Source organism: Dermacentor albipictus, chromosome 3, assembly GCF_038994185.2.
Source record: "Dermacentor albipictus isolate Rhodes 1998 colony chromosome 3, USDA_Dalb.pri_finalv2, whole genome shotgun sequence".
Classification (NCBI taxonomy): domain Eukaryota; kingdom Metazoa; phylum Arthropoda; class Arachnida; order Ixodida; family Ixodidae; genus Dermacentor; species Dermacentor albipictus.
Genome location: NC_091823.1, coordinates 96,842,378 through 96,864,834, shown reverse-complemented (window position 1 = coordinate 96,864,834; position 22,457 = coordinate 96,842,378). Strand labels below are relative to the sequence as shown.

At 47.1% G+C, this 22,457-nt stretch overlaps 1 protein-coding gene and 1 long non-coding RNA gene across 3 annotated transcripts in view; one reads left to right on the top strand and one right to left on the bottom strand.

Annotated features, from left to right (window-relative positions):
- Positions 1-20,023, top strand: part of LOC135901311 (uncharacterized) — a 454,233-nt gene extending 434,210 nt beyond the window's left edge. Inside the window, exons 6-7 of one of the 2 annotated variants that reach the window (XR_010564089.1) lie at positions 5,403-5,586; positions 19,906-20,023. This is a non-coding gene — a long non-coding RNA (uncharacterized lncRNA). Of the gene's footprint in view, positions 1-5,402; positions 5,587-5,944; positions 6,193-19,905 lie in introns of those variants that run through there. The other variant, XR_011512844.1, reaches the window with a different exon arrangement.
- Positions 6,615-22,457, bottom strand: part of LOC135901310 (O-methyltransferase MdmC-like) — a 30,348-nt gene continuing 14,505 nt past the window's right edge. The window contains exons 3-6 of the mRNA XM_070535810.1: positions 21,020-21,138; positions 17,761-17,815; positions 11,531-11,664; positions 6,615-6,962 (exon numbers count right to left, since the gene is read on the bottom strand). Of these exons, the coding sequence (XP_070391911.1) occupies positions 6,810-6,962; positions 11,531-11,664; positions 17,761-17,815; positions 21,020-21,138 (461 nt within the window). The 3' untranslated portion in view covers positions 6,615-6,809. The remainder of the gene's footprint in view (positions 6,963-11,530; positions 11,665-17,760; positions 17,816-21,019; positions 21,139-22,457) is intronic.

Below are 22,457 nucleotides of genomic sequence, written 5' to 3'. Positions count from 1 at the left end.
ACTTTCTTTCGTGAATACTAATGAGAATAATTTCTTAAAATCTTGAGCGCATCGACTGCTAGAAATAGGAATGTTGTTCTCATTGTGTAACGAGATGTCGCTAGTGCGGCGTTCGGGAGATAAAATTTGCCATAACTTTCTAGGATCAGATTTGAGTAGTGAAGCAAAGCCTTGGGAAAAATATTTATTTTTGGCTATACTGAGAGCGGAGCAGTAGGAATTTAAACAGTTAAGATACATTTCCCAAGTTGACGTGGTGCCGGTTCGTTTTGCGGTGCTGTCTGAACGTTTCTTTTTGTTTCTGAGAAGGGAAACCACGGTTTGTTTTGTCTTCAGTTATTTTACGCTTTTGTTCAGTCACGCTTACACATTCTATCGTGGATTCAAACCAACTAGCCCGCCAACGTGTTTTAACTAAATTAACCAGGACGGTGACAAGCGCGCACCGGCAAACATGAACTCCTCTCGCTCGATGAGCGCGAATCCCGCTGTCAAAATACTGGAGTGAAGAATCGCGGCAGTAGCAAGCGAACTGACCTTCGTGCATCTCTCGCTCCAACGCGAACGAAACGTCGAAAGCACAGCGCGTACGAAGCTGCCGGTAATGCGCACACTCTGCAAACATCGCAGATAGCTTTGAAGATGAGGCCCGCGCGGGCGCGCACTTTGGCCACGTCACCGATCGCTTTCAAGACACACGAGCGAGGGCAACGCGTCTCTACGGCGACCGCGAAAGGCATCTACTACGGCGTCCGGGATTTGCATGGTCAATGCCGTAGTAGACACCGCAGTTGTCTCCACTCTGTACGAAGCGGCGGGCGAAGAGGACGTCAGGCACCCTAGCCATACCCTAGCTGCAGCCCGAGCTGAACGCGCCTCCTCCCTCGCCTGACCCCCTGCCTCGCGCGTGACAGGAGAGGGCACGAATCCGGGCCGCGTTCCTCTCGCGCACACGAGATTTTACAGCGTTCGCCGGCTCACCCTCGCAAGCTTTCACTAGCACATACAGCATACGGCGCGCGGCGGCGGTTTCATCGCCCTTGGACTTTATACAGAACCTCTCGGCGACGCCGACGGCAGAAATGCGCCTGAAATTGCTACCGCTATAAAAAGAGAGCGAAGCCGGAGTGCAGCGGAAGATCAAAGACGGCGATAACGAAAAAAGCGAAAGGAGGAAAGTGGAGGAGGATAGTATGGCGATAGGGTGGAGACAGCGGAGTGCCAAGCTGGACGTGCCTCACACCGATGATGTTATTACTAAGTCATGCGGCGAGCTCGTGCACTGTAGCCCTGGCGTGGGCTTCCGAACAACTACGCACGCGCTACTCAGCCTACACTGCCGTCGCTAAAAAATGCGCTCCGCGCGAGCCACGCGTTCCCGTGTTTACGATTTCTTTCTGAACAACCGAGGGAAATGCTTCGTCGGCTTCTGCTGTTAAACGAGCTGCCCGAGCAGAGGCGCAGAACCGCCGCCTAGTCGAACCTGCCGTTCGGAAATTCCTAGCCTCAATATATTGCGAATTCAATAAACCTAAACTGATGCTCAAAATTTTCGAATTAGGGAGCATTGCAATTGACGGTGAATTTTAGAACGCAGCTCCTAAGCGCCCGTTCCTGCGTCGAGTGTCAGCGTCATACCTCGGCGGCGTAGCCGAATGAACGAGCATAGCAAAAAATGAAAGCAAACGTGGAGCGCACGGGATAGAAAGTGAAGGACTCTACAGTGAAAGCATGAGGCCGAAAGTGGAGGAGTGGAGGGGAAACGGCTTGCTCATGCGCTGAGTAGCCGGCGGCCACGACATCCGTAGCCGTACTGGTAATATCATCTGCGCTTCCGAGGGGGAGGCAGGGTGGCGTGAGGTGGGGAGCAGTACGCTCGTCCGCGGCGTCATCTGCTGAGGTCAGTCCGCGGCACCAGCGTATGTGACGAGGATCACTGCTCCTGCATGGGGCGATGGCGAGCGGCTACGAGCAAGGCTCGATGTGACGCTCCCTTGGGTGTTGTCGCCGGTGACACTGGTGGCACGATTTCCCCGGGACGAAGGGCCGCTCTCGTCATTGGTGGAACGAAATCGTGAGAAGGAAAGCGCAGTGCCGTGCAAAACGGGTTGTGCGGAGACGACGGCTACGATAAGAAGCCAGAGTAGTGCGCGTCCTGTGTATGGAAACAAAGCACTGCATGAGCGGAGGTCTGTCTGTGGCGGCTGCTCTGAATCGCGCCGACGCGTCACCCACGTGCTGCCTCTCGCGATTTCCTGATTAGCGAGGAAGTCGCACCACACATCGCTTCATTTTCAATGTGCCGCACGACACAGATTGTCCACGCCACGCTACCCACAGCGTTCTCTTCCTAATGTAAACTGTGTACCTAAATAATTATAATACAAAATATTGACACGCGGAATGACAACACGTATAGAGCTGCGCTCAAATTTCGCAATCGTAATCGTCGGTGTTTATTTAGTTGTTTTTGTGTGCAAGTGATACATCGGCTGGGTTTGTAGCATGATCTCAGACCGTGATTCCACTCTGTTCGCGCCTTCTAAAGGCGCACGGACCCAAAATAAGGGGGCTTAATTACCACAGTAACGTACTGGCACCTGTCGACTTTTGGTATACTTCACCGCAATAATGCGTATTCTTCATCGCAATTATTTGTATGCTTCACAGCATAACTTTATCCTATTGTTGCAAAGCTCCGTTAAAAAAACGGTGGTATATAACGGACTTCTGTTATTTTGCCGCTCGTGCAGGCATAACTTCCCACAACCATGAAACACAGAACTGAGTTGATACTGGTTGATTTTCTAGCTATCATTGCGATACTTCCACATTGCTTACACAAACATCGGTGAAGGTTGTCGCGCTTATAAGCGCTTCGAAAGGCAGCGTGACGACCTATAACTAATTAAAGCCGTCTTAAGCGGCAACGATAGTCACACTCAACTTCATCAAACCTACTGGGCAACACAATCAATCAGGAGCACAGGCTGCACACAGGAAATGGGAAAAGCAGCGACGACATCCACACAAACCACACCATAAGCTTCCAAAGAGCCACTGGGCAACACGATCATTCACGGGCCAAGGCGAAGTCCACCAAACACCACATGGGCCAAACGACTACGGTCATACCGACTTCACCACAGACTCGCACGTATAACGACATAACTTCACAAGCTTCGCTCATAGATCTTGTCGCGTTCTAAACCCACTGAAACTTCGTAACGTAGCGACGCTCTCCTTCGCCGCCTTCGCTCCTCTCTTTCGCGCTCCCTCCTAAAACCCTTCAATTTTCCAAAAGTAGCGCCATTCTTAGATCTTTCCGCCACCCCACTCTCCCCGGCGTGTCCTCCTCCCCGCCTCCTGTCGCCTCAGCCTCCTCCGCTCCTCCATTGGCCAATCTGTGTCCCGTGGAACATGCGACGTGCTTTTAGATATATTTTTTTGTTGCCAGTGCACTACGACCGCCATTACCAGCACAGTGCGACAAAAGTACGCGCAGACGGATTGATCGCAGGAGGTCGCGGGATCGAATTGCGGCCGCGTCGGCCGCATTGGAACCGAACGAACCGCATTGGAGACTCCGGAAGACACAAATTCGCTTCACAGTGTTGTCCAGAAAGTTTTTCGCACGTTCATCATTGCAGGTGCACACTGTGCCTTCAGTGGCACCCCTTGGGCCGCTCTTCAGTGCTGTAATTGATGCAACTGTTAAAGGGCCTGGTGTGCCTCTATTCAGTGATGTGCAATGTCCTGTATTAGTGAGACTAAGCTACTGCGATCATCTCTGAAACCAGAGAGCTCCTTACCGAGGCACTCACCGTGTTCTTGCTGAGAACGTCAACTCAACGTCATTATATCCAGAAGCCAGAGCCAGGTGAAACCACCACCCACAAAACTGGTTCAAGGACTACGTCGAAAGTAGTTTTTTTCTTCTGTGTTTTTTTTTTCGAAAATGCTTTATGAATGCACATGTCTTCTTGAACTAGAAAAGTGCTATAGAATGATCTTGTAAGGAATTATCTTTTTTATAAAGTGTATGGCTTAATATAACAACCTGCCAAAAATGTTTCTTTTTCCAGAAATTGTAGTGTATAATGGAAAGGTATGTGAAAGGGTACATTACTCGTGCTCACATTACTTGTGACTGAAATGTCCAAAACATGTTTTCACTCAAAAGACTACAAAGTGCTTAGTAGTTTCTCTTGTGAGACAGTCAGTGAGGAGGTCTGAACATTGGTGTTTGCCAAATGTGAAGTGTTTCTTCCATGTTGAAGACTACTGTTAAGTACTGTATTCTATAAGAAAGCATTCCAAATGAATGGGCAGTGCCATATGACATGTATTGTTTATAGGCTTTTTTTTTACTAATGCATGTAAATTAACTTTTTTGACACATCCAGGTCTCTTTAACATGTATATGTATTTGAAAGCGCACATTACTCGTACTCAAGCTACTTGTCACTGAATTGTCTAAAATATGTTTTCACTCAGAACATCACAAAGTGTTTAGCAGGTTCTTGTGTTACCGCAGCTCTGACCAAGTACTCTAAGCATCCGCCTCGCATGCGGGAGGTGTGGGATTCCATGCCCAGTCCTACTGGGTACCCATCAGTAATGCAGCGGGTACGAGCTTTCCCCTGTCCTGGTGTTCGGCTTCTCCGGGGTGAAATGCTTGGAAAATGGCTCTTTAGCCCCTTATGGAACGAAGATTGCTAGGCATAAAGTTAAGACAGAAAGAGAGTGGTTTGAATGAGAGAGCAAACGGGTATAGACGATATTCTAATTGACATCAAGAGAATAAAATGGAGCTGGGCAGGTCATGCAATGCGCCGGTTAGATAACCATTGGACCATTAGGGCTACAGAATGGGCACCAAAAGAAGGGAAACGCAATCCAAGATGACAGAAGACTAGGAGGAGTGACAAAATTAGGAAATTTGTGGGCACTAGTTAGAATCGGCTGGCGCAGGACAGGAGTAATTGGTGATGATGATGATGATGATCATTGGGAGTGTGGCAACTCCAAATTTAGGGATGAGCCAACTGAAATTTGGGGGTACGCTTACGCATACTTAGACAACTCCAGTGTTGTTTCTGCATACTTTTTATTCCTAAGCACGATATATTGAATTTCGTGCCCAGTATTTTATGTTTTAAGACAATCAACTGAAGCTGATATTTGCAAAATGTTGCAGCCACATGTTCACTGTGACGTAGTCGCAGATGTTCCTGTGGATAACAAGTGCTACTTTTTTTTGTGAACATATGTACTGTATCACAACGGTTTCATTAAAATAATGCCTACCATTGGTCACAATAATAGCATTCTGTACTTATGATACACAGCTTGCCTAACTTACCACAACTAACGTAACCAACTTGCGTATTGTCTTTCAGATTGACAAAGACACCCACCCACTTCGAGGATACTGTATCTGCAGGCATGGAGCTGCGGGCACTTGCAAACGCTGTACTGCTGTGGCATAACACATTACAAGATATGAAGATGTACAGAGCTGGGAACAACCATCAAAAGTGCAACGCCTTGATGACAAAGCGTCGATTGAGGAGGTCTTTGGCAGTAAGCATATTGTTGACATATCACCTACTTATTATGCATGTTTTGCATACAACAGCTTACATGCACTCGTTTTATGTGTCCGCAGTGAATGTGCACATGCCTTAACGAGGGGACAGCAATTTTGTTCACTATCTAGTCTGTATACCTTGGTACTGAAATCGTTTCTTACATTCAGTTCAGTTTTAAAACAGTCACTCTCTGTTGTTACAGCATCTAATGGTCTTCCCACGCATATATTTCGTTTCAATATGCCCATACAACTTTACAAGCTTCATGAAGAAAATTGCATTGTCATGTGTTCCCGTAGAAATTGAAATGTTAGAAATGCTTATCTTTAATCTCACGCATCCCTCCGCAGTTTTCTTTCCAGCAAGTGAGCACCCTTATGTGGGTGGGCGAAAACCTGAAGCCATAGAAACCTATTATGTTCTGCATCACTTCCCCGACATTGACGGCTCAATGCTGAGATGGCTGTGGGCGAGCAGAGAAACAATCGAGAGTATGTGCAGGGCAACACTGGAGGACGTTGTCAACCAAGTCATTGTTGCACAAAATATAGCAGTCTTTGAAAAAATCCTTCAACTGCCAAAAGAGGTTTTCCATGCATTTCAAGTAGGAGGCAGCTACCCAAAAAGGTTCATTAAAAAAAAAGAAGCTGGAGGAACACCTGAGCAAAGACTGTGCTGACTTGTATGCTGGAATGTTAAATGCACAAACACACATTGGCCGTGCACCATTACTAAAGAGCAGGCCAGTAATCTCAAATGTGCATTACTTCATTTTTTTTATGCATGGACACTGCAACGAATGCAACTTGTAACACTGCTGGTAGCATTTCTAACAGATGGCATCAGAAACAAGAAACAAGAATATTGTGGTCTTTGGCACACACCATACTGAGGACCAAAGAGTCAGTCAAGTAGCTGCTCAAAGCACTGCTTACTGCTCAGGGGTTTTCCTCCGCAGCTACATATTATGGTATACAGTTCAGCAGTGTTGGTAAAATGTTTGTGGACAAAATGGAGAGATAGTCGCCCAAAAGTCTAGACCTTTACTGAAATGTTGCAAGTGACGAGGACATATTTCTCAAATTTTTCACTCTATGTTTTGTTTTTCCCTAGAAGTCTCCATCTTCTTAAAGCTGCCGTGCTTAAACAAGCACCGGCGGATAACAGTTACCCAAGGCCGAGCAGGTAATGTACGAATCGGCAGCGGTCACACGTTCACTTTTTGAAGGCTAAAGTGACGCCGTCGCTCAGGGTGAGCATGCACATCTCGACGCGGTCATCGGACGCCAGCTTGCGGTTGAGCCGTCGCACGCACTCCGTGGCTGGGTCGTCGATGGCCGGGTTGAACACTTTAGATTTCCACAGGACCTGCGCAAACGCGAATGAGGCGAGAGCCACAATATGAGCTTTAAAAGAAATTCTGGAGTTTTTACGTGCCCAAAACTACAACCTCATTCGTGATGCGTGCCGTAGTGGTGACGACTCCGGATTAATTTAGACCACTCACGTCTTTCCTTTTTTTTTTACCATGCACCACATGCATGATGCACGAGCGTTTTCGCATTTCACCCCCATAGATACGCGGTCGCCTCGGTCGGGATTTGATCCCGCGACCTGGTGCTTAGCGGCCTAACGCCAAGGCAGCTGAGCAACCGCGGTATAGGCGCACAATATGAGCTCTGTATACATCGCTCACAACTGCTGTTAGCGTTGATTAAGTTATCGAATGAAAAAAACGCTGGAGCTTGGGATTTTTTTTCCGGTGCAACATGCTGCAGCCTAACTATTGAACAAGTCCTCAGCACTTATTGGCGGCTTCTCTGAATATTCTGAAATATTCGGCGCGTGACAAGCAAAAAAATATAATACACACATATGAGACGAGGCAAACTGGACATTTGGCCTGTTTGAATGCATGGCATCTCCAACCTGTTATTCTACCGGTGCAGCTGGTGAGACGCGTCTTGTACAATTACATACAAAGCTGGCCAAACTCTATGCTGAAAGAAACAGTGTCTCGAAAGACAAAGGAGTTACACTTTAGCGAAATTGGTTATAAATGACAGCGAATGCTATTGAAGCAATCAACGCCAAGCCTCAGGGTTTTCGGTAGTTGTCATAGTTTTTTGTATACTATCAGCCTATAAAAAGCACTTTCACAGACAACGCGGGCACCTGGTGGTTACCGAATATGACGCAAATCCCAGCATATCGCCCCCCACCGTAATGCGGACGCCTCCCGATGTTGGACGTCGTGCTTAGGCGCCCGTTCCTCCGCAAAAGTTCCGGGTTCTGCATCATTTCTAGAGAAACGGCAATGGATGCGTTTTCGTGAGTTTCAGAAGCTTCTACATTTTCCAGAGTTTTGCGAAGGCGCATTTACTCGTGCCCATAGCCTTACAAGCCCATGCCCATAGGCTTATTTCGTGCAGTTACCCATACACAATTAACCGTACGCTTCGAACGTTGCTTCCACATCACTCATGCCTGCCCTCTAATTTCATCAAATATAAGCTAAATGCCGCATTGTCACACGATAAAAACTGTGTTCCACAACACCTGAAAGTATACATTGAGTATCATGTAACTATTATCGAAGCTCGTATTTAAGCCAGAAGCGTTATACTTTTATCCACGGACTACTCATAACATGCCATCCATCTCATTTTTATTGAATGTGAAGTCAGTGTCAGGAAACATTCTCTCAGGACACTGGGACACGTCACGGGTAACGGCTGTTTATCGCCCTCGAGCACCTGGGGAAATAATTTACTGCAATATCCGTACCAAACGCATACACCTCAATCTTCACACGCACATCATGTCGTAATGTGCACCCCATTTTAATTAAACTTGAGTTAAGTGCCAATTGTAGTTCTCTCTGGAGAGCGGAAATACATTCAATGTGGTTCTGAAAACGCATTCATAACGCTCCGGACTACTTACGCAAGGAAATAACTACATAAACTGTTAATAATCCACACATTCAGAAGTTTTCCTGCACATCGTCCGTAACATTCTCACTATTTCCAGTAAATATAAACCGGAATCCAGCTTCAGTTCACCGATGACACCGGGAATACTTTCTGCGCGCGCCACATAACGTCTTAAAGTATAGAGAAAACAAGTATTCAGTATTTATCTGCAAAGCCTATAATTACCTCACAAATTTTGAGCTATGGTCGCACATAGCCCCTAACGTTGGTACCGTATGCTTGTGAACTTAGTGCCGTATTCACTTCTCCCAGATTGCTAGGAAATATTGCGTATAACGTCTGTGTAACGCTCTCCACCGCTCGTATAAATATTTTTTTGACAAATGCTGTTATGAACCTACCGTTTCGACTTTGATCGTGCATAATATATATACATTGGCCCTCCGTACCCGTGCACCTTGAAACTCCGTGCCACGTAGTGATACACACAAAGTATGGGCTTTGTATACAGTCCCTCAAGAAGAAGAAAGTTGTGACAGTATGTATTTGGAAAGCACCTAATTAACCTACATGCTAAACTATCTGCGCGCATCACCCTGAATATACTTCTTCCCCGTTCAAAATATAAACTCTCTGCCACATTTGGTTCTCCAAGGACATCATGAGACCTTATCACGCGTTTCACATAACGCCTCTAACAGGCAGAAAATAAAATTCCGTTTGGCTTCTAAACCCACGCACTGTAAGGGACACTAAAGGCAAATACCAAGTCAGGTTAAAGTGATAGATTAGTGTTCGAGAACCTCTAAGGCGTCAATATTGTAGCGAATAGAGCTTTAATAATCGAGAAGTCGAGGTAAATGCAGGACATTATTAGTGACTCCCCCGGGACATTCTAGCACTTGCCCGATGACGAAAGCCCTCCTCAATTGAATTCTGTCACTAGTACTCAGCTACCCGTTACAAAAAAACCTACTCGTATTGCATTATAAGATGAAATAAAATTCTACTTGTCCACTTCCATTTCATGCTCAGAAAAAAGAACTAATTGAAATTGCCGTTCGGGTGGTCGAAAGGTTTCGTTTTCACTCGACTCTGTGCCGCCCACGCTTTCGCGTAGTACATTCTTCATCGCGTAGTGCTGCGCTTATTTCGCTGTCTCGCGAAACTCGTACAAATTGCAACTAGCACAGAGTTCAACATCCACGTGATGTCACGGGATGCCCGAACGGTCTGCGCCACCTCACCTAAAGGCATCTGCAGCGGGGAATCCTCCGCTCTGTCTTGGCTCGGTGTCACCCTCTGTCGGGCGCCGTTCTACTCACCGACAGCAGCAAAGGGTGGTAATGGCGTATGCAACGTCACCACTCCCCCGGTTGTGTGGCGGGAGATTTGAATTTCGAAAAAGGTATTCGGACCCTTCAGATACAATTTTATCGCAAACTAAGTCTCTTTTTGGCTCTAAAGCATTTCGAGGTTTCTGGAATGCTATTTAAACAGTCCACGTCGACTTAGTATGTGCTTTTAGTGTCCCTTTAATTTTTTCTTTGCTCATACCCTTTAACCTTCTCCCTGTTTCCTAAAAATACAATCTCAGTGCATCATTCTGCTGCCTCAGAAAATCACGCACAAAAACGTTTTTAAGGTAAGCCCTTGCGTCCAATTGCTGGAAGTTGGGCAAGTCGGAATTAATTCATTGTCAGTAACGTGCTGAAATGACGAGGACACAGGTTTTCGCCCGCTTTGTGCGTTGGTTACAATGAATAAACGCTTGCGTACTTATAGTATCGGACACTGTGACTATTTGCTGGAAGGTTGTTTAGTAGGAGTTCTCGGGGTATAATATGCATGTGACGTACAACGCATGCTTGCACTATACGCTATGCAACGCACCTACCTCGCATGCACTCCAGGGAAATGCAACGCAAGGACTTAGAGGGCATTTACAAATGGACGTACAGATCAGACGTAGGAGATGCACAGGAGAAGAAACACAAGTCGCTGACTCATAAGATTACAAGTCACCGTTCGTGTGTCTGCCCCGTGTTCCTGCATTGTGCAGTTCCATTGTTAAACAGAACATGGCTTCTAGGTGGCTCACATCTTGCAGGTGCTGCAGGTGCTGGTGCCTGCAGAAGTGCATTCGATGCCACATGCCGGTATATAATACAAAATAAAAAGAACCAGCGCCATCTTCTACATGCCACGCGCTGCAATGCTCGACGCTTCCGAGCTTGTAACAGAGGAAACTTCGCCCATGCTCTAGTAATGTGTGTTCCTTCCCTTTAACAATGTACAGTCGTGATCAAAAGTTCGTAGAGTAAGGTGCCGCGATCTCTTATATATGTATTATATGTATATACGATGTTATACGACGTCTTATATATACATATATATATGTTGTCTATGCTGCTCAACTCCGCCCTCGAAGACCAAGTCCGGGTCCTCCCGCGGGCCAAAGAAGCCGCCAGAGCTCAAGGGCTCATAACCGACACCTAGGCGCGCATATTTGACCAATCCCCGTATAACTCGCGTGACTTTTCTTCTTCTTCTCCTTGTCGCAGCCTCGACATTCCGGTTGAAACCAAGAGCGCGAGCGCACGCGCGGGTTTTTAACTAATACAAGTGGATGGATGGATCCAGCTTTATTGTAAGTCCGGCAAGGTTTAACGCGACCCATGCTAAGGTCTTCACCGGGGGAACGCCAAGGCCCTGCCTCAACGCCACCTCAAGGGCTTGCTGGACTGCAATACAATGTAATAAATAAATTCTAGGCCACGGAGTTGCGCTTCAATATATTTTCATGCTATTTTTTGCTGGTGCCGTGAACCCCAAACTTTTGATCGCGACTGTACGTCCCACCATGAATCACCGACAAGTCCAACTTTCCACTATTTTGCCCAGAAGTCAGTACTGCCGTAGCGCAAATGTGCAGAATGCGTCCCACACTTCCGCCATGTCACGTGCCCTCAAAACCCGTGACAGCGGCAGGCAACTCACATTGTCGACAGCGATGATGCCGTGGCGCTTGACGAGCTGCAGGCTCTTCTCGTAGTACTCGTCGTACGACACCTTGTCCGCGTCGATGAATATGAAGTCGAAAAAGTTGGATTTGCCTTGAGCGATCAAATCATCTGCGAAATGAAAGACGACGCATGTGGCAGTCACGGTGGCTCTGCGAAAACGAGAAAGTGTACTGACACTGTCCACCTGTATTGTGACTAACGGCTTTGGTGGCACATATGTGCATGTCTGTGTGTTGTTCAGTGTGATGAGAGAGTGCAGTACATCCGGTTTGGCTGCACGGCGCGATCCCTCTCAAGTGAGATAATTTCACTTCTGTTCTGGTTCTTACATTTGAAAGGGAGAAAATAAAAAGGAAGCTAAAATATTGCAGTTTACGGCGAGTGTTGTCGCACAGATCGCCGAAACCACAAGTGCTTTCGGCGCAAACAGCGGTGCGCGTGGTGCAGTTTGCAGCGTCATCGCCCGCGCCACGCGGGCGAATCTACCTTGCGATGACGGTGCAAACTGCACCAAATTCATCACCCCTCAAATTGATTTGTCACGAATGCCTTGGCCGCGTCGAGACCGTCGACTCTATGCTGATTCTTTCCGTCACCGACCAGGCGTCCTCTACGGCCGTCCTTAACCGGAGCACCCTGTTCGATCCAGACCCAAAATCTGCGAACGTTTTCAGCCCATTCATCGCCGAGGATCTGACACCTTGGCGGCGATCACAGCTTCCTACCATTCTGCAGCACTTTCGCCCTTGCTTTGAATTTGTACAAGCATCCTTAGGTCACACATCAACAGTCCAGCACCACATCGACACTGGCTCTCACTCACCTACGCACCAACGGCCGTGTCGCGTATCTGCAACGCAACTCCGCATCATTGCAGATCAGGTCGATGCTCCTTCGACATGCTCCTTCGAGAATTGATTATACCATCCCAGAGCCCATGAGATTCTTCCGTTGTACTTGTCACAAAGAAAGACGGTTCTGTATTCCTCTGTGTAGATTTTTGGATCTTCAACAGCATCACGTTGAGAGATGTTTACACACTGCCGCACGCAGATGATGCTCTGGAGTGCTCACAAGGCTGCCAGTTCTCCTCTTTATTGTACTTGGGGTGAGGTTACTGGCAAATCCTGATGGTGGAGGCCGATTATCTCAAAACTGCTTTCGTGACCCCATACGGCCTATATGCGTTCACCGCCATGCCTTTCGGACTTGAAACGCGTTTGCTATATTAGAAAGAATGAGGGCTAACGTTCTGCGCGAGCTTATATGGAACATCGTTGCGTTACCTTGACGACATCGCGGTGCTCGCCACTGATTTCGCAACACACCTGCGAAGCCTTCAGCACGTACTGAGTAACGCTTCTCTGAGGGCTAATCTCAAGAAATGTCGCTTTGTCGCATGCAAGTTGACGACTGTCGGCCACATTGTGTACAACGATGGCATTCCTCCGAATCCCGAGAAAATTCGGGCTATCTCTGCGTTTCCTAAGCCCGCTGCAATGATGTAATTTCGCAGTTTCCTCCACTTGTTCTTTCATTTGAATTTTTATTCAATTTGTTCCAAATTTTGCTTTGATCCTATCACCCCTCACGCACTTGCTTCGTGGCACGAAAAATATCTCGTCGTAGTCTCCTACCAGCAACGATGCGTACATCACCTTGCGCCATCTTCTAACGGCGCTGCCTAGTCTTCGCCATTTCGATCATCAAGCTCCTGCTGATGCTGAAGTATTAAAAAGTGGTCTAGGCTTCGGTGCTGTGCTTGCACAGTGTCATCCCGGCCACTCAGATACGTCACAGCTTATGCGAGCAGCACGTTGGCCAAGGCGGAGGGCCATTACAACGTCACGAAAAATTGCCCATGCTGTGTGTTGGCTTTCGAATCTTAAAAAACCCATTTGGCCGCCTCGCTTACTGGGCCCTGCGAATCCATGATTCTTCTTGATGATTTGGGAGAGGGAAAGTACGCTCAATTCTGCAGCCCATATGAAAGCATGGCGCAGGAATCCATGATTAGGACATACGCTTGGTGTATCGTTCCGAGGGGGAGCATTCCTACGCCGACACTCTTTCCCGCTCACAGCATTCGCCAGAGGCCACTCGTGAGTCCCCCTGTGAGCGCGCGTGGTCGTCCCCTGACTCTGACACTATTGCTGCCGAACAACACAATAACCTCTGGAGGGCCTCCCTTTTCCATCTTGCCTTGCAAACCTCAACAGTTCGGGTCTCTCGAACACTGCGTATGTTTTCTGCGGGGTAGTCGCATCGCCGACCTCACCACACGTGTTTCCAGCCTCTTATCGGCACCTCAATCTCCCTTTCCCAATTCGGTCACGCAGCAATGTCAGGGATACCATTCGAGTCCACCTTCCTTTGACGGTACTACGTCATAGTGTGCTTTTCGTATGCAGTTTGAGTCTGTCGCTGCTCTCCACTCCTGGTCATCTAACCACAATCTCAAATCCTCGTGGCTAAGCTTCGTTGTGCTGCCGCTGAATTCCTGGAGTTCCTGCCGGCATCCGACCGTTCCAACTACAGAAGTCTAGTCACTCGAATCCTGCTATTGTGATGCCCATCTGCAGCACTTACATCATACAGAAATACAGCACGTGCAACAGGGCCACTAAAGCCTGCGAGAGCTCGCTGCTCATGTCGAGCGCCTGTCGTGGAACGCCCTGGCTGGTTGTTCCTACTCCACCGCCAACTTCATTGTTACAAAAGCGTTTATCGACGCCATCACTGATCTCAATGTTCAGCACTGCTTCCGCCTCGACTGCCCTTCTACAGTTCACGCGGCCTTAGCTCATGCCTTGGAGGCTCACAAATTGGAATGCTCTACTGCAGTGCCCAACCCCCGCCCTTCTTGAACTCAACAAGCGTCACCAGGCCAAACCAGTCACTCCTACACCTTCCATCAGCGTTCTCCAACCATGCACTGCTATCAGTGCAACGAGACCTCCCATTACAAACGATGCTATGTGCGCCACACCCCTTCGTCGGAAAACACCGCGGGACACAGGTGGCAGAATTCCGAGTAAGTCGTCACGTGCTTCCCCTGTCAATGGGCCGCTTTACAGGTACACCGACGTTGCAAGTCCAGCTAGGTGAGCCACGGGAAAACGTTGAAGCCCTAGGGGCCACCAGTACAGCACTTAATTTCATAAGACCAATTTGCTCTTCATTCTTTGCCCTTTGATGACGGCTACGGTTGCACGAGCCCGCCTCCTCCGAGCTGAGGGAACTCGTCTACTATCCCTCGGAGAAATCTCGGTGACTAAAGCTGCTTTCTAAAAAAAAGCGTAAATGTCCTATTTATTGTGGTTCGAAACCTCTGCGCACCCTTTATTCTGCAACTGCTGCTCAACACTGGGCATATGCATATATTTTAACCACGCCGGGCGCATAATAAGATTGCTTCCTCACGATCCGGCACCTATCATGACAGCCAACAGAATCGCAAATAAGGCGCTGTCCTAGTGTGTGCACTCTGTATTTAGGGTTGGCAAGCCACGCAGCTGCAATATAGCTCGCTCCTTTCTGAGCAATGACAGTTCGTCGTTCCGTGATCATTTGTCGTACTTTCCTGTGTGAGTACGCGCCCTCTGAACATACGTGCGCGCGCTAACAACAGTGCCTCTACCGAAGTTCCACAAACATGAACATGTCCACCCACCACCCCCACTTCCTTTTCCTATGCTGGTAATATCTACGGTAACTATACACTTGTCTTCTGCGGTGTGGGTACCCGTTTGATGCGTTATGGACGCATGCTTAGATGCGGATGTCTTTGTTGGCTGTACTGTTTGTCCGTGACCGAGCCATGAATTTGCCGTCCCATGCGCTTTACTGCGCTCCTCTTCTATTGCATTTGCTGTCCTTGCATTCATCCTATAATATTGCCCGCTGCGTCTACATTCAGAAACTCTGTTGGCGTTCGAAGCAGCCCTTCAGCCCTGCTCTGTACTCGCAACAGTGCAAAATTGAACTTCTCCGGAGAGTGGCGTTAGCTCCATCGACTGGAATGTGTTCCATTTCGGTCGAAACCTAACGTCATCCGAGAAGTCCGATATCGCAAACGCACTTTTCCTGCCCATGCCAGATGAATCTTTACGTCCGTCGCGAAACCTGTACTGAATTCTTGCCTTGTTCATGCCTGAAATCGAGGGAAGAGGAGGCGGCGAGTGGAACGGTAACTACGAACGCCACGAGCGAAAGAGGAAGAGAAGGGAAAGCAGGAGTACAGAGTAGCACAGGGTCAGGAAAATACCTTTACACGCACACACACGCACACACGCGCACGCACACACGCACGCATTGCACGCACGCACGCACGCACACAATGCGGTCGATCGGGATCGAACCCGTGAGCACGAGATGAGCAGCACAGAACCATAGCTGCTAAGCTAACGCCGCGGATCCTTAATGTAAAGAGAAACGCTCCAGCTAGGCTCCGTAATGCCACACACAGCAGCGCTTCTGCCCCCCAGAATAAATGCTGCTTTACTCCGCAGTGTTCTTCAGCAGAGGTAACGTGCTCCTCATTCGAGCTCCTTAGAAATCTGAACTCAAATAAAGATTTCATTATAATCGAGTGCTTTGCGTGGCGCAAAATGCAAAATGTGTTTGCAGTGAGCAATGGCGGCCGCTTTTCCCGTGCACTCAAGCTTATTGCAAGGCGTCTGTAACCCCAGCGGATGTCGAAACGGCTTTATATGGTGAAACTTGTGCCTCAGAGCATACGGTAAAAACAGCAGCAACGTCGCATGCATTTGCTCACGATGCTGTCGACTGTATTTTTGACCTCGGATTTCCTGTGGGAAACAGCCAGCGCGCCACTGTCGACAGGTGAGCAGCTGTGTGTTGTTGCAAGTGGTGGAAACCGGGGACGGAGGAAAAATAGCGCCATTTGGAATGCCTCAACTTTTACAGCGGGGGCAAATAAACCATTACTCTCTGTACTGGTGCACTTGGCAATATGTGTATTCAGCTGCTTTCAGTTTTTCGCGCAGGACCGTAATTCTAGACTTGCACTCTTTCCGATCTAAAAAGAAAAGCACAAAAAATTATGTACGCGCATCCATGACCCATGGGTATTTAACTTTGTTACGGACGCTTCCACTCTGTGCTTGAGTGTCTACATTCTACATTCTACAACACTACATTCGTGTTGTGATAAGGATAGCTGCGCTGCGGCACGTCACAACCATGGAGCACTAAAGTAAAGACACATTCTTAAGATAAGGGGGCCTTACTTCCTGTAAGCTTCTGCAGCATCTGCCGGACGTTGAGTGCCGCGCAGTTTGAGTGTGATTTTTTGAATAACTAGAATCTTGACCTCCCGAATGCTCAAAAACTTCGTCTGCTAGAGAGCTGATATTATGCAATCATTTTATATTGCCTTTAAGAGCAACGCATGCTTGAGCAATACTTGTCATCTCTTTTTTTTTCTTGGGGGGGTTGCAGGAGTGGCTCTTGCACGGCATTTTGCAGTGACGCAATCATATTTTACATATCTCACTATTTTTTTTATTTTTGCTATATTGAATGTCGAGTGTCTCATGGCGCTTGTATGGTAACATGCGTTAATTGACGATTTCTGGCTGAGATGAAATTGGTTAAAGGTGTGTGCTAGCCCGTTTCACTTTTTATCCCAATTTCCGTCCATCCGGTGCAGTATTTTCTCTAAACTTGATGAACCGACTAGCCAAGAAACAAGTTTCATTGGTCTTGATGCACTATGGTTTGTTACTGATACTAACAGAAATTATACTTTAAAATACTACTCGTAGAATAATAATCTGAATTAAAGCTCCGTGAGATTTTTTCAGGAGCCATGCGCTGTGTTTGATGAAAATCTTGTCTCCCATGATGTGGTTGTCAGGTAGAAGATCACTGATAGACAGTAACCCTACGTGCAATCCCACTAGATCTATCTCAATTGATCACACGATAAGTCGGCGAATATTTTTTTTTCCTAACTTACTTAGGGTTATGCGCAAAAGTAGGCAGCTCTTGTAACTCATGTCAGTCACAGCCATACTCTGATCATTTAAAAAAATATATCTTAGCTTTTGCAGGTATTGAGGGTTCAGCCCTGATAAGGTAGCTTATAATGTAACTCCTCGTAGCGTTTAACAGGTCGGTAAAGTACCCCACAGCATGAAATGAGCACCGGTGCTTGGGAAAACACAAAACCTGACTTGCCAAGAGACTTTTTGGCGTCACCAATCATGATGTCAATCTTGCCGTCGACCCCAGCCTGCAAGGAACGGTTTCAAAAAATTACTTTCGCTTGTTACAAGTCGTGGAGACAAGTGAATCGCTGACTACGCTGGTTATAAGAAGCGCTTTTTAGTACCCCGATTGGCCGCAGAAAACGTATTGTAATGTATATTCTGATGAAGAGTTCTCAACACGAATGTTTCGTTATCACGAGGTCCACGACCTGCATTGGTGAAAATCTCCAGCGCTGGAGGTGTATGTAAAAGCGGATGCGAGCTATTTATAGTATTTAAGTATTACTACTGAAGATATTATTACTGATGATACTTACGAAAAAAGTTTTGTTATTTTGGCACCGAATTCCTCGCACTCATTTATATGAGTGGTATAATTATTACGAGCGTGTTCTCAAAGCGGCACGCCTCCATGGACACGTGGTAACGCGTACATGCGATTATTCTAAAGCCCGTATAAGATTTGTGGACGTGTGAAAACTGATTACACATACTTTGTTCGGAAGAAGTACCGTATGAAAAACACTCACACACACTAAAAAGAAAAGCCAAGCCCACATTTCTTATTCGAAAAGCCGACGTTCGAAACAGCGGAACTTCCACGAGGCAAATTGATCAGCGGCTTTCCTGAGAGGTGACATCCAAGTCTGCGGCGACGCAAAGCAACGCCACGCTGCAGTGGAATCACTCGAAAGCCACATTTGCTGCTAAGCGAGCACAAGCGCTCACAAAGGACTAAAGTTGCGAACAACAGTTGCGAATAAAAGTTCAACACTCATGCTTAACAAAACAGTAACGTGCCGTCGTTTTTGTGTGTGTGTGTGTGGCTGTGTTCACTGAGCGACTAATATGTCGTTCAGTAAATGCCAACTAGGCCAAGAAGCAGTTATCTTGAGACATTGCTTGAGCAGACGGTCTACACTCCATCTCACAAGCTGGTTGCAGCACTGCCGAATGTACGAGGCGTACACCGGCAATTTTCTTGCGTAGCGGTATATAGTTCCAGGCGTAACTGGCTGATTATTGGCCACACTAGAGAGTTTTGTTTTTGCTCGCTACATGGTGCCGCACAGTGATACGTTTCATGTTGGGAGTTTTGCGCATATACGTCTTATACTGAGATTTACTGGGGTGATTAGCGTGGGTAACCGTAACAGCGACCCTAACCGTGGCAACATCGCAGCGCCCATACAGCGCCGACCAGCCGCTTCAATCCGGATTCGCGCTTGTTACTGGCTCTCCGCCCTGTCAGCAAGAAACAAGCAGCAAAATCCATCATCGCTAAGTCTCATCTCAAGCTGAAGCGAAATCATTAGGTATGCTTTGTCATAATTATTGAGATCGGCTGTTTGTTTTCACGCTGCTAGGACTACAGACACGGCACGGAGCCGTAAAGTTGGTTTGATTTCTAGTAAGCAGATGGCGCCACAGCTTTAGCATTGGTGATGCGTTGACGATGCGGAACAGTATAAGAGCCTAACTGTTCACGGCATCATTAATTTACTACCCCGCTCTAGCATGGTACGTGACGATGGTAGCAAGCAAACGCCGAGTAGACGCGGAGCAGACGCTGCGGCCCAGGTGAATATTTTTAAGGGAATTCGCCCGCATAGTACTTGTTGAAGAGGCTGCAAGGTAAGTTCAGGGAAAGCGTATAGGTAAAGCAAAGCCCTGCTGTCGCATGTATGTAAATACAGCTAATGGCTACGGCATCAAAACAATTTTTTTTCGTCAATCCACCAGCCATGGAGCATGTAACAGGATGGCAAGCAGATGCTGAGCAGGCGACGTGGGGCTGATGAGTAGCAGTTCTCACGGAATGAAACGTTAATCGAACTAATTTAAATTAATGAACCATTAATTTGTAAGCTTCGTGCTTCTGTGTTTTATGAACTTCCAAATTCATAAAAATATTTTAACGAAATTCATGCCCTAAATAAAATTTAGCTTCCTAATGTCACTCGAATTTAACTTTCTCTTTCAAATGCGACACATTTCATTAAAATTGGTCCAGGGGTTATCTCAGAAAAGCTTTTCTGCGTTTTACATATATTTCAATAGGCCACGTCGGTATTGGGCTCGAGCTAAAGCTTCCTCTTAACTCACTTTTCAGAGGCCGAGAGCAGCCGCGCCAGCTTCGGGAGCGCGGTTGCTATGGCAACGCTGACGTTTGGGGTACCAGTGCCTGCGCTCCTTTGCGAAAAGCAGCACGTGACTTCCGCCACACTTTCTCCAACAAGTCCGTCCTGGTCGGGGCCTCTCCTACGCTTTCCTTCCTCCATGTGTGAGATGGAGTGTATCCGGCGACAACTTAACTATGCCGTGTTAAATACACCGTTATCCAATTGGATGAAAGTTTGCGCAGATGCACCAGCCAATCGCTTTCACTCATTTCCCCGACGTCATGGCGGGGGCGAGCTCATTTCAATATTGGCCTCTCTCGGAAACTATCTTTTTGAGCGCAGAGGCACAGAGGACCGGGGCAGTGCTGCTTTGCGGACGAAGCTTGTCTTGAATCTTAAAATTGTCACAAAGTATAGATTCTTTTCGTGCCCCGGTCCTGCAAGGAGGCAGCTGATATAAACGTAATAAAGGCTGCTACATCCCAAAAGCAAGGAAATAACGGTGCATTATTTATTACCTCGCCTTTTGAACGACGTGTATATGTTCCGACATTTCGAGCGTGTGTACTGTAAGATTTACACGCAACGGAAACACATAAGAAGCACTAAGTGTTAGGCTAGTTGGTCTTGAATAACCTACGCGTATGTTAAAAAAAATTACTGCAACAGACACAAACGACGTTCGTCTTTGTCGGTTTTGTGTTTGCTTCTGTCGCAGTATGTTGGGTTAACATATTCTTGCAGAAAAGAAACCTAACCACTGAAGACACCTACATAAATTTACCATCTAAAGGATATCCTGACAAGATGTGCAAAACATTTCGTTGATCACGTCGTGATGTACAAGAGACGTCTCCCATACATTTTACCAAAATTTGTAAAACGTCTTGAGTCGGTCTCTTCACAATCTTTTTGGGGGTCTATGAAAACGCCTTGTACAAGTACACGAAGACCGGCTAATGCGGCGCCAAATTTAGTACATAAGACTTCTTGCACGCAGATTGGTGCGCGCTTTCTAAACACCTTGTATGTTCCTGGCTCTGTTAAGTTGGAACATGAAATGAGGTGAAGCAAAAAAAGAACCCGTAGGAAGGAGTTTGTTACCTCTTTCCAGAACGGTCTCCCAATGTTGACGGTTTCCTCGTCAGTCTCCAACCCAATGACGCGCCCATCTGGTGGAAGTGCGAGGGCAGCGGCTAATGCGCTCACGCCTGTATATACGCCTATAGAGGGTAAAAAAAGAATATGATTGGTTGAATATTTTGACTGCTTAATACAACAATAAGCAAGCACTGTCACAGGCGCAGACTCAAGTACCGAACAGTGATCACTGTTGTCACACACTCTTGTAAGATTTTCCTTTCAAACGAAGGTTTAAAGTCCACTAGAAACTACTAACAGAGTTTGTTATGTGAATAAGAATTTCGCTCCAGAGAATGTAGACAGGATAGACGAAATGGCCAGTAAAACAGGCATCGCTCAGGCCAGACATGTCAGATCTTATGGTTGTGTCAGAGATGATCCAAATTAGGTTAAAGCAACTGTGTACGATGACCTAAAAATGCTTGTACGTGAGTAGGAAGGCCCGCGATAATGCGCGTAGACAAGGAAATCACGGGACATGTCGAGCGCGGGACTCAAAATTAATATTGTTCTAAGTTCAGCGCTTGTCCTGTCCTGTCCGCTTGTCTTCTCAAGCTGCGACAACGTGTGTGCGCCTTTTTCGATGGTTTCAGCACATTTACAAGTATGCATACAAATTCACCGAGTGAGGAATTTTGTAAAGTCCTCATTGTACACCACTAAAAATGCGGCATGTTTTACAGAAGCAAATGGGGAACAGTTGTGTGGGCAGCCATTTCCCTTGATCGACATTCACACCTAAATATTTCAGTTATACTGAAAGCGAGAAAGAGAGAAGTCATAAGGGACCGGCAGGGAGGTTAATCAAAAGGATGGTACGCTAGGTACGTCGGTAATCCGTATTGAAAATTATTGAGAGCGCGAAATGACACGAACGACAGAGAAGAAATACACGGACAAGCGAGATTAACCAGGCTGAGCCGAATAGTCTACCCTGCACTGGGGAAGAGGAGAAGAGGTTCGAAAGAGGAGAAAGAAGAGAGACGTTCACAGTTTGCACTGTTACACGCACAAGCGTTCATTGCTGAATCAGTCACAGGCGGTCATGCAGGCTCGTGCACTTAAAAAAACGCAGAAGTGCCTTTGTGACGTTGCACATAGCAGAAGTACGAGGCCACGGGCCCAAGATCTTCTTCTATGTGAAAGGCCTCTAATTTAAGTGCCCCCATCTTGTCCGAAGGGCAATCCTCTCATCTTCGTAGACAGTGCAGTCTAACAGGAGATGTCTGGTGGTTTCTTCGACACCACATGTGCAGCAGTTGGGATTGTCTGCCATTACAATTAGGAATGAGTAGGCGTTTGTGAAAGAAACTCCTACTCGCAGAGGTCAAAGTAGGGTTTTTTCCCGTTGGTTAAAACCAGGCAAAAGCTGTAATCTCATATGTGGGTCCGTGGCATA